This window comes from Vanessa cardui, chromosome 21, assembly GCF_905220365.1.
Source record: "Vanessa cardui chromosome 21, ilVanCard2.1, whole genome shotgun sequence".
NCBI lineage: Eukaryota > Metazoa > Arthropoda > Insecta > Lepidoptera > Nymphalidae > Vanessa > Vanessa cardui.
In genome coordinates, this window is record NC_061143.1 from 441,914 (window position 1) to 455,510 (window position 13,597).

Consider the following 13,597-nt stretch of genomic DNA (forward strand, 5'->3'; position numbering starts at 1 on the left):
ATCGAGATTAGATCTTTATAGTAATAATGAGTGATTGTGATCCGTGATATGACCTTTCGGTTAAAGGTCAACCAGTACCACGAGGTTAGATTCAGTCAAAGGTCACTATTATGAAACGATGGAACTCAGCATCAATTTGTAAAGCGCTCTTGCTCTTTGAGACATTTATAAATTCTTTTTCGTATTTAAGCTTTTGGAATTTACCTAAGTGAGTTATAGGGCTATTATTTGATATGCGGTTACTATAGATCATTTATTATAATAGTATATTATATTTGCGGTTACTCCCATGAGAACTAACGGGTATGTGACGTCACTGTCTCGTTTTCGTATACATCGTTGTGCCCTTACATATTGCCTTTTTAGACACCTAAAGGTTTGTTTACCGTCAGGATGCCCGCTGGCACGGTGAGAGATGGCATATATACTATAATGTGAATGGCCACCATAACAGGAAACATATTAGGAGAACATAACATACTACTATACATCATAACCGGTGCTGTAACGAAAGTTTAGACTTTAATTAAATCAATTAAATTATTTTGGTGTGTTGTTTATTATTGCATGATCCGTGCCCGAAACCTCGTTCGCGTAAACATCGGTTACGATGACGCGCCGTTTTGAATATTTAGACATCTTTCTTACTCAGTTGCAGTTGGCTTAACTGGTTTACTGACAGTGGTGTTGCAAGATCTAAACTTAATGTGGTCAAGATACATTTTGCGAGGCCCTTGTTTTTTTCATATCATATACATTACACTGTACATTAATGTAACGTTGAATGTTCCATAGTTTTTCAAATTTATTAATTTATTTCCGGGTCCGAGGCGCGAGGCCTTTGCACGCCTTACGCCGCCACTGTTTACTGACTAAATTTCGAGGCTGAAGATCCCACAGTGAAGTGAAACACGGACTTTGACAGTCTTTACACCGCTGTTCCTCGGAAACTCGTTGGTTTTGAGATTAAATTAGTTGTAGCTGTATCAGATAATGAGATCGAGGATTCCCTTACTCTTTACATTAATTAATTATGCTAATTATTGTTTGAGGTTATACGTGTGCGATGTAATATGTCTTTTATTGTTATCCGATGGGATCTCACTGAGATGATGATGGTAAGCCAGTAGGGTTTCATAAATGTTAATCTGGTCACGATATCCTTTCAACACTTATGTCGCCACGATGAGTTATTTCCGCATAAACATATATGTATATATTCGAAATGTTACGGAACATCGCAATTCTAACAAAATTTATATATTTGTATACAAAGCTTTTTTAAAAATAGGGGTTCCATTTTATTTACATGAATGATGTATGTTGAAGTTTTATAAATGTGGCACATCTGGTTATTATGAATAAACATAATCATAAACATTAATTTGTCAATTTTTGCTATGTTATCAAAAATTAAGGATTTTTAATCGAATTGTTCTCCTTATTGTTCAAAACGCCTTGACCGACGATTTTTCACCGACTCCGTAAACAACATAAAACGTATAAACATACAATTAACATTTACGATCGCATATCGAAGCCAGTTAACGCGGCGGTCTCACAATCGCCGGCCGGATAGATAAACATTAGAATGCAAGCGGCGCGACGAAAGTGTGCCGAGTGAGAGGCTGTTACGAATATTGGCGACCTTGCCCCGCTTTGTGTTACGTGGAGCGTTCAGTGAGCCAGCGGACGCTGAGATAACGACTGCAATAGTGAGACAATGCCTCGTCTTGATGCCGGCGTCGATAGCGCGACCGGCAACATGCAACATTCATTGGGATTAGACCAATAACAACAGTCTGTAAATTCCCAATGCTGGGCTAAAGGCAGGTTTCCGCACGATGTTTTCCTTCACCGCTGAGCACGAGATGAATTATAAAGACAAATTAAGCACATGAATCAGCGGTGCTTGCCTGGGTTTGAACCCGCAATCATCGGTTAAGATGCACGCGTTCTAACCACTGGGCCATCTCGACTCATATATACGGATAAGACCGTTCCGTTGCTAAATCACAACACTAATAGACCTAATAGGCAAAGTTAAATAATGCTTTTTGACTTGAAGATTACTCGTCCTATTAAATTAATAGGCTTTCATAGATAACCCTTGTTACTTCTGTGAGCTAGAATAACTGTTTAATGTATAATAAATGTTTATATTTTCGATTTATCCGATTTCATAAAATGAAGTGTAATCGATTTCAGAACGTTATTCTTATCGCTTTCAATATTTTGATTCGTCGAAGTCAGAATTATAAATTAAACAAATAATAAAAATGTATTCCGCGCACTCGTGAATTTATTATTTGTATGGATGAAAGTAAGGTTTTTATGTTGGAATGTGTGCAACGTATCTGACACAAAACGTGTAACCTTTGTTACGTATTTTTTGTTAATAATTGAGAATGCACGAAAACCCACAACCACACATCACATAGATGTTTATTTTTTATAACACTAGTTTTATAAAACTAGTTTTATTACCGTACAAGCTAAACACAAGATAAAGCAATTAGTAGTTTTATTATTGTACGATATTTTGAATAATAGTATTCGCCTTTACTTACGTCTTGCGCGTCATTACTTCAGTCTCATGAAAATAAAATTTGAAAAGTACATTAATTAAAAAATACCAAACAACAGGTGAAAGTAAATTATGTTTTTAACAATTTTAAATTGAAACAACGTATTCGTATGATAATAGCTTTGGTCAGTTTAGTAAGAGCTATGAATTAGGAGCGACGCGCGACGCCCACACTTTTAATTTCAAAACGCAGCGTCGTGACGTAACACTCTGTAATACCAAATGTGTTCACAGATCCGGATCAACGAAACCACGACGACCAGACCGCGCCGTGTACGTTCCGAGGGCTCTGCGGGCCAACGAAAGCGCGGAGGAGGCCCGAACGGAGACCAAGAAGGCAACTCCCGAAGCGAAGTGCCCAAAATCGCCGGCGTCCAAAGATAAATCAGCTCACGGCACACCAAAAAAATCTCTCGGCAAACAGTTCTGCAACGTGTACACTCCCCCGCACCTGAGGAACCAGACGGCAGCCGGCCCCGGAGCCGTCAGCCCGCCGGCCGAGGAGAAGCAGGAGCCTGCAGTGCCAAATAGTGATAGTGCAATATCGTTTAGTGATAGTAGTTATAACGAAGTAGACGAGGCAGAGAATTTCTATATAGGTGATTATTTCACGAACGGACAGTTAGGATTTTACAGGCCGAGCTACTACGATTACGAGGGCAACAACTACGAGGACGGCTGGAAGTCAAATGAGTCCAACGAACTGAACATGGCCGCGCCCGACACTCGCAGCAATATTATCGATAATGAATATCTGTATAAGAAGGACGAGGACGTCGAGGCGAATGAGCTGAAGCGCGCCTCGCAGGAAATAAACAGGAGCAGTAAGAGGATTATCAAGCAGAGCTTCGACTCCGATGTGCTCGTCATATCGGACCCCATCGAGGAGGCGCCCAGTCCGAAGGACCCCGGCGAGAACCAGTCGCCGCCCCCTGAGGAGAAGGAAGAGCCTGTGAAGAAGCCGAAACCGAAACTAGAGGCCAAAGTTTCCTTGAAACGAGAGGAGAACGACTGGGACGCAGTCTTCGACGACAGCGGCGAGTGCCTCGACCCCTCGTTACTGGAGGAGCTGACGTCGACAGTCGGCAAGGTGCACATCAGCAAAGCGAAGAACAACTACGACCAGTACCAGACGAGGGGCCAGGCGTTGTTCAGCGGGCCCTACGACGAGACCTTCGGCCACGTGGTCGAGGTGTACGATTTCCCCAGCGAGTTTAAGACGAATGATATATTTTCGTTGTTCAGTGAATACAAGGACACTGGTTTCGAGATTAAGTGGGTGGACGACACGCACGCACTGATCGTGTTCAGCAGCGCCAAAATAGGTGAGTGCTTTAATAATAGTGACAGATCATCTGCAAGTATAATGACGTTGATTGAATGAATTATGCTATCGATTTGCGTCTATATGAATGATTTTTAAATACACGTGTTGTTTTGGGTTCAGTAGGCAATTTATAAAACATAAAAATAACGAACAGTATCAGTCAGATATTTAATAAGGGGTATAGATATTAACCTCTCAGATAATCAGTTTGTACCATCTTATGGGCAATCTATCCACACGAGCTCATTGGTTGCGTCAAATAGCGCTCGTTTCCCGGGTGTCCTGTTACACATTTCTGTCCCAATTCACGGAATTACTTCCACAGATTGCAGGATAGTGGAGGGAAAGATGTTACACGTCAAATATTTACGTGCGTTTATTGGATACAGCCGTTAGCTTCAATATACAGTCGGTAGTAATCTGTACATTTAATTAAATTGCAGTTTCTGTTTGTGATACTAAAATAGCCGCATTTTACTAAATACATACATATGTATGTATAGTGTATACAGGGAACATAAACCAAAATTCAATTTCTTTTTACAAGATTTTTCTAACATCCTGTCTCATTGTTCCGACTAATCTCTGGAACTGTTAAACTGATTTTGATGGGATTTCCACTGCCAGACAGGTGATGTAAGAAGTAAAATAGGCTTCTTTTATTTTAGAACCGTATACAAAAAATAATAAAATCTACTTAATTAAAATTCAAATGCTTACGAAGTCGCGGGAACTGCTAGTCGGCTTAATATATAGAATACAATTGTAATATTCCTTATATAGAATGCTGCCGAGATAGGTTAAGGCTATTTTTAATTTGTGATCTTTAACCATTTAATGTATAATCTGAAATAGGATTGGCATCACTAACTAGATCTGATCTTGACATTGTTTGATCGAATAGTAATGAGATTGGTTGATCGCATTCATGGTCGAATGGGACGTATTTTTTCTAAGAAATATCGTTTTTTTTTAAATATAATTATGCGGTCAAACAAATGGGTCACCTAATGGCATGTGCTCACCACACTCATGGACGCTGTAAGAAATAATAATCACCAATCTTGGTCTGTCGTTACTCTGGCTTACCATCCAAATCGGAACAAGAATCTAGGATAGTAATGTAGTGCCTACACCCATTCAACAACAAATCTCTACCAGTGAGAGAAATCAGATTGTATCAAATGTTATCACAAGTACCCGTTCACTATCAGATGTAAATCTTATCTTTCAACGAGCAAGTTTACTAACTCAGTGCTTTTATTAAATCATTTGTTATTTTAACAATTTAAACAATTTATTTTGCTACACATACATTACAACGATGGTATACAAGAAAATAAAAAAATACAAAGAATACAGTGTAGGGGTTCATCTCAGTATATGCTGTGCTAATACACAACACTGATTTTCAGATACCCCTGACTGATTTTGGGACAAAGACACTCACCTACGATTCATAAAAGAAGTTACCGTGTTTTTTAACTTTAATGAAATTCTGTCACTAGTGTATTTTACTTGGTGGTAGGGCTTTTTGCAAGCCCGTCTGGGTAGATACCACCCACTCATCAGTTATTCTACTGCCAAATAGCAGTACTCAGTATTATTGTGTTCCGGTTTGAAGGGTGAGTGAGCCAGTGTAACTACAGGCACAAGGGACATGACATCTTAATTCCCAAGGTTGGTGGCACATTGACATTGTAAGGAATAGTTAATATTTCTTACAGCTTCATTGTCTATTGGTGATGGTGACCCCTTAACATCAGGCGGTCCATATGCTCGTCCGCCAACCTATACCATAAAAAAACCGTCAAACCGAATTGCAGTATACACGTTACTGCAATTCGGTTTGACGAATTCGGAATAAGCGTCAAAGCTTCCTCGAAAGGGAGGATTACATTGCAGGCTGTTACTGTAATGAAGGCTTAAGACGAATTCCGTGATCGTCGTCACGACTGAGATGACTGTTTCTAGGAAGTATTGCAATCCGGCTGCTAGCTTTATTGCGCCAATTGTGAGCTTCGTTTTGCATTGTTCTATTTTAATGAAATCTTTGATTACATAATCTCTAGGTAATAATATTCTGCGACAATATTTTTTACAATGTAATTGGAATTTATTGTGCAGAAATTTATTGTTTTGATTTTAGTGTGGGCTACCTAATATATAATATTCACAAAACATAATATTCTGATACATAGCGTTTGAAAATTTTGTATGTTATATTTAGTATGTCACATTGTAAAAAAATACTATAACATGTTCAATCTACTACCACGGAGACTTATACAAAATGTACTTTACTAATTACCTTAGGTAATCCAGTCTTTTTGCCTATACTCCAAAAAGTTAGGCTAAAGATATATGTTTTTAAAATCAATTAACTACATAAGTCCATTGAAATGCAATGGCAGAAGAATTGGAAGCATTCTGGTCATGTATGATCTGTAACGTATGTTATTTTGTATTTTTTTTGTATGTTACCTTAAAAACCTCATACAAACCTTGGTTATGCTAACTTTACGTGATATTCAAAACGTGTATTGACCCTAAGAAGTTGCTTCGTGGCGTACTAGGGGAATACCCTTGTGATAGATTTTGTGTTGTTTTTCTCCACCGCCGAGCACGAGATTGTTATAAACAGAAATCAAGCACACCTCGGCTCGAATTACTTATCTCTATCAGAAACCATATAAGTATTACCACACTAGCACATTGTCGAAATGAAAATCAAGATATTCTTTAATTAGGCCATAAACGTACTTTTGTTCATGTATCAGTCAGTATTTTAATAAAAAAGTAATTAACAAAATAGGATTAACAAGAAGCGTAGTTGTGATCATCATATAACACTCGTTTTAGGTTTACAATCTGTAATTTTCTATGAAATTACCTGTCTGTCTGTCGCTCTTTAACGACCAAACGAACGAACTGAAATTGATAAAATTTGTTGTGAAGCAAGAGTAACATCTAACTAAGGACATAGACTTCTTCTTTTATCTAACTCATACAAGCAACCCCTTCAACGCAGGCAAATTCGCGGGCGACAACTAATCTCTTCATAATAATAATAAATAATAAATATTGGATAACATCACATACATTACTCTGATCCCGATGTAAGCTAAATCACTTGTGTTATGGAAAATCAGAAGTAACGAAGGTGTGGTACCTTCGTTACTTCTGATTTTCCAACACCCAGACCCAAGACTACTTAGAAAACTAATAAACCTTCTACATCGTCTCGGCCGGGAATCGAACCCGGGACCTCAGAGTGGCGTACGCATGGAAACCGGTATACACACCACTCGACCACGGGGGTCGTCAAATCTCTTATAATAATGTTATAATACGCCTGGATGGCAAACGACCTTTAGTTAATTTCTCTGGCGTGAGGCGGGCACACGCAACCAGTCAGTAAGTAATCTCGGCTAGAGGAACATCTGTTTATGTAAGAGGTTCAATTTCGTGTCGTGATTTCGATAATATCTCGCAGGATAACCGCTTCCTCGTGTTGCAAGACGGTAATGCGTTTTAAATTGGTGTTTTTATTATTTTAAACATTCTTGGTACTTACATAATAAACATCAAATTGTAAGCGACATTGATGATCAACGGCCTGTAAATTTCCCATTGCTGCGCTAAGGCCTCTTCTCCCTTTGAGGAGAAGGCTTGGGATATACCCTGTTCCAATGCGGGTTGGTGGAACACATGCTTGCACGAATGCCAAGCACGAGATGAATTATAAACACAAATTTAGCACATGAATATTCGGTGGTAGTTGGTTGGGTTTGAACCCGTAATCATCGGTTAAAATACACCCGTTTTAACCGTTGGACCATCTCGGCTCAGATATTGAATATGTTCAAATTGACGTTTAAAATGCTCGGTTATATAAAAATATTGACCATTTTATTAAGGTCAGTTGTGTCGCAACATTGTCACGCCAATAAGTATATCCGTTTAATATATATAATCAAAACATATTGCGTTTCGTATATCTTTTGGAATAAATAAAATTGTAATGACTACTAAAGACATTTACAACCTCAATCCGTATAATTTAATATTCGTATTTACTAAAGTACTAAAACGAAAACAAATATTATATTTCTGTCCGTCCGTTTGTCTGGGACTATCTTCAAAATGAGTGAAAAATACAACAACAACAACAACAGCCTGTAAATTTCCACTGCTGGGCTAAAGGCCTTCTCTCCCTCTGCGGAGAAGGTTGGAACATATACCACCACGCTGTTCCAATGCGGGTTGGTGGAATGCAAATGTGGCAGAATTTCTATAAAATTTGTCACATGCAGGTTTCCTCACGATGTTTTCCTTCACCGCTGAGCACGAGATGAATTATAAAGACAAATTAAGCACATGAAAAAGCGGTGCTTGCCTGGATTTGAACCCGCAATCATCGGTTAAGATGCACGCGTTCCAACCACTGGGCCATATCGACTCTCTCTGACATGCAAATAAAAATTTTAAATTTTATTATATTAATGCATTTAGTGCCATTTAAAAAACCCCTAGGGAAGCAACTAGTTACTTAATACAAGAATTAATTGAGAATATAATTGATAGAGCAGTTCTTTGTGTGGTCTCACGAGGCGGAATCCGCACGGCGTTCGACGTAATACTTTCGATTTCGTCACGCCGACCCACTTCGGTGCCTAGTTACCATTCGAGACACGACGCGTGTCCGTGTCGCCTTGAACTTGAAATTATTAACACTTATCCTACTCTTGTTATATTTTACCAAACATTCTCTTAAACTAGCTGTAACGGGAGGCGGTGTAACTAAGGCACAAGAGCCTAACATCTTAAATGAGAGATCATATGGCGCATTGCTAGTATACATAACGATATATCATTATCATTACATAGTATAATATAAACGATTGCCGTGTGATTAGATCTTTAAATTTATGCATAGGATTTTGATGCGGTTTTTTCAATAGATAGAGTGATTCAAAAGGAAGGGTTTTGTATATAATGTACTGACAATATAGTTAAGAAACACTGATAATTTTAGAAGTTTCTACTGTGATGTCGTAAATAAATTCTGTAGTATATTTAGTACCAGAATTGCACTCGTTCGAAGCCGGGGCGGGTCATTAGTATAACCCTTAACTAACAATGTATATAACAGTCACTAAAACAATTGTTAAGATTAGTATCACGTTAGTTAAGATTAGCTAACGTTTCAAAACTGTCTGTTCGAAATTCGTGATGACTTAGTAACATTCTACTTGTTCCGTTTCGCAGTCAAAACATTCATTATAGTTATGTAATTATCGTGCTGGTATTCCATTCGTCTTAAATAGTTATCGTCTTATTAGCAAACTATTTATGTTAATACGTCGTGCAGACAAAAACATGAGAGATTTTAATTACTGACATCGTTTCTGCGAGTTTATTCATTCACAGCCTGAACAATAGATACTTTTTTCAGTGAACATAGTTAGGCTGCGTGTACAAAAGCCTGTCGATATGTGTACATATATTTCGCTTCCGTTTTGTTGTCATATATATTTACCTTAAACACATTAATGCCAACTTCACGTGAAGTAAATATGGTATACTTAGCAATTTTCAGTAAATATCTTACTGCTTGACATATATTATACTACCCGTAGGTATGGAAATAAATTTACCAAATTGCTGTAATTGGCTTTGTGCCTGTGATAACTAATAAAAATAAAAACTTTTTATTTCCTTAACACAAGATATACAATTTAAACTCAAAGTATATATTTATTTAGAATTTTTCTGTTAACGCCCCTGGAGGTAAAGTCCTCTAACAGTTTCCCGGATTTTCTTATCTGTACTCTCTTTATCCAGTCGCCTCCCAATTAAATAAGAGAATAACAGGGATACAGATAATTACCACGAATGCTTAAATATTATTAATTGTCCCGACCTCGCATAAACAGACATTTGTACAAAACGCTACCACAATCAATAATTGGTTACTTGTGGTCGTGCTTTGTGCAAACCCGTCCGGGTAGGTACCACCTACTAATAAGATATTTTACCGCAAAACAGCAATACCTGGTATTGTAGGGTTCCATTATGAAGGTGAGGGAGAACATCTTAGTTCTCAAGGTCAGCGGGGCATCGGCGATGTAAGAAATGTCCCAAATCTCTCAAATGTTGTCCCAAAGTCTTTGCTACAGAAAAAAGAACCATGTAATTAAAATGCTGGTTTCGTTTCGCCAATGTACGCGTAGCCTAAGTTTCAATTAGTGTGTTCAATTTTATTGTTGCCAGCGAGTATGCAGACGGTACCAGTTTTCACGGCAAATAATTTCCATGGGAATGAATGTAGGAAGCACTTACTGCTCGTACCAATGCTGACATTTCCCTGTACGATTTCCGCACACCATCGTTGCACCATCGTTGATGCTACTCGTAGAAATTTATGATTCACATGCATTACAATGATTTCATTCATTCATTAATAAGAAAGCCAGAAATGAATATATATAATGGACAACATCGCATACATTACTCTGATCCCAATGTAAGTGGGTAAAGCACTTGTGTTATGCAAAATCAGAAGTAACGACGGTGCCACAAACAAACCCAAAACATCATAGAAAACTTATGAACTTTTTTTACCTCGACCGGCCGGGAATCGAACCCGGGACCGGGACCTTGTGACGTAATCATAAAAACAAGTGTGCACACTACTCGACCACGAAGGTCGTCGTCGTTATTTATTGCACAAGAGATTTTAATGAAGTAGTTGAATAGAAATAAATTAAATAAAAAGGAAGTGTGCAAAAACGGCCATATTCAATTTACTCAAAAACCGATTCAATTTACAGATGAAGAAATTGTTCACGTATGCATTTTGTTATATAAACACATGTTTTTGTAATATTTATACGAACACTCTACTATATGTTATACGCAGCCTTTGTCTCCGTAGCTAGCTTGGAATTTGTAGTTTATAAACTAATCGTATCACTTACAAATAACCTAATTCATGATCTGTATAAGTTAGGAATCGTTGAAGTACAACTAATTAATTACAACAATCTTCCTGATAACGTTAAGCTATTTAGATAATCGTTACCTACAATACAAATATAAAGATTAAATCACACAAAAAAGTAATGCAGATCAAATTATTCTCCAAGTAAAAATAATGTTCGAACGAAGAATCAACTTTTATTCCTTTTAGCTTTACCGTCTGTCATATTAGTTTTCCAGTGACGTCATATATTCAAACTAGGTGTTGCTCGCAGCTTTGCTCGCTTGGAAATTGCTTATATTACCTAAAATATCAAACCTTATTTCATCATCTTATGGATAGAATTTCCAAAATTTCTTCCTTACTTCGTATCCTACTCACAGGGCCGGATTTAGGGAAGGGCAACCGGGGCAACTGCCCTGGGGCCTCCACAGAGGTGGGGGCCACAAAAGTTTTCAGTGAGTTAACAAATACCGAGATATAGTCAAATTATAATAATCTTACTACTTAATATTTTAAAAGTTACCGATACCAGTCGAGAAATACTTACTGATTCAAATTAATAAAAGCTTAAGCTAATCCATTAATCCATGATATAATTATTAGGATCTCCACGCTCCTGTTGGTCTAGGGCCTCCACTGCTTTGTGGACCCAGGGCCTCCAGACCTTTAAATGCGACTCTGCCTACTCACCAAATTTCAAGGTCCTAACTTTAATAGTTTACTTTCGGCGATAATATATTAGTCAGTCAAAATTTGTTATTTTATATATAAATATAGATAAAATGATGCTTAATAAATGAAGGAACATCGTTAAAAAACGATTGTGGCAACTATAAATTACAATGTTAATGTAGTAGACGTATATGAACATGTACATGGTGAGGCTTAGGAGTTATCTACGCCTGCCGACCCACGCAGCCCACTTTACGGTTCGAGGAAGCTCTGCGTTAGGTAACGTGATGTAATGCCTATCGGAGTGGTTCGGTTCGATGTTGGAACATAAATGATCAACCAATCAATCGAAGTGAAGTTATTAATACGCCCGACGAAGTGGAAAGTATTTCGATGTAAGCAAGATTCAAAATTAAAAGAAAATGATCAATTTTGTTTTATTATACCACGAAGGCAAATTTTTAGTATAGATGTAAGTTCTACTTACCATTAATTGCGGGAATCATTTTGTAATATTTGTAAGTATTAGTTGTACTGAAACTAATACGTTTAAGTTAGTTGAAAAAGGTCCGAATGACATCTGAAGCCTCTTTGACATAGACTATTAAGTACTTTACTGCTCATTTTTGTACTTGATTTGACTCAACTTTTTGCTACATTTAGTAATATCAAGTAAACACTTAGTTCAAATCAGCAGAGCAGATGTAAACGATAGTTGATTTCAGTATAGATATGTCAAATGGTGAACTTGTTGGAAGGAGATCGATTTAAATCCTGATGGTGACTCCATAGATACTCTCAACAGAGAATCACGTTTCTTAACAGGCCTGTCTAAGTCCAGCCTACAATTATCAGGCCTTAAACCATTGCCAAGGTATCTTAAACACATTTTTGGGAGGTAAGGAAGATCAGTAGAACACTGATTGTTCCCGGACGCTTGTTGAGCTTAAGACAGATTGCTTCTTGAGTTAACTAGTGATTTCACAACAAAAATTTTCAGTTGTCTGAAGTCCTTGGGAAGGTGAAATTATGATATAGGTTCAACTATTCACGGAATTCCTACAAGTCATACAAACACGCTTACAACAATGATAAATTCAATAGTTAAGTTATATACAAGATATTGTAATTAATTAAATTCATATTTTATATTCTTGGGTAATTCCCCCTTACTAATATGAGCGGATGTATCTGTTTGTGTAGAACTATATTTACGTTAAGTGAACTGTATTATGTGTACATTGTTCGCGTTTCGTATGAAATTTACTATTAATTTATGTTAAAATATTTAACGTAATGGGAAAATTTAGAATTGAAGTTTTTGTTGTCTGTGGATATAACATGCAAAAACATTAGGTAATATTACATGACCCACAAACGATAGGATCATTTATGATAATTTAATCTCAAGAAGTTCAAGGCGTGATATCAGTTTAGTGCTGAACGCACTTCGTATACTGCTCGTGGAATGTTGAAGGCAGACTATGTCCAACACCGACTGATTGGTGTCGTATCTTCGGCTGATAGACAGATATTCATATACGGATCCATAGTGGCTGCCCATTAGTATTGCTTAAAATGTACCGACATTTTATTATTTGTAGTAACATGACTATCAAAGCCGTCACGTGGTCTGCCCACGATACTCTGTTTTGATACGTGCATGCGTGCATGTTATAATCACAATGGTTAAGCATTTCATGATTATGTTCTGATATTATTTTCGTATTGGTCCTCACAGAATACTTCTGGACTAAATATATGTTTGTCATGAGTGGATACGTAGTGTTGTGTTTATAATACGTCTCGTGCTCGGCGGTGAAGGAAAACATCGTGAGGAAACCTGCATGAGTCTTATTTCATAGAAATCCTGCCACATGTGTATTCCACCAACCCGAATAGGAACAGCGTGGTGGAATATGTTCCTAACCGTCTCCTTAAAAGGGAGAGAAGACCTTAGCATAGCAGGGGAAAACTAACAGGCTGTTGTTGTTGTTGTTTGTTGTTATTAGATACGGTTGTT

The 13,597-nt window shown here is 37.5% G+C and overlaps 1 protein-coding gene across 2 annotated transcripts in view; it reads left to right on the forward strand.

Moving 5' to 3' along the window:
* LOC124538788 (R3H and coiled-coil domain-containing protein 1) overlaps positions 1-13,597 on the forward strand; it is a 45,800-nt gene that overhangs the window by 26,022 nt on the left and 6,181 nt on the right. For both annotated transcript variants that reach the window (XM_047115986.1, XM_047115985.1), the window contains one exon: positions 2,822-3,912. In XM_047115986.1, the coding sequence (XP_046971942.1) occupies positions 2,822-3,912 (1,091 nt within the window). The remainder of the gene's footprint in view (positions 1-2,821; positions 3,913-13,597) is intronic.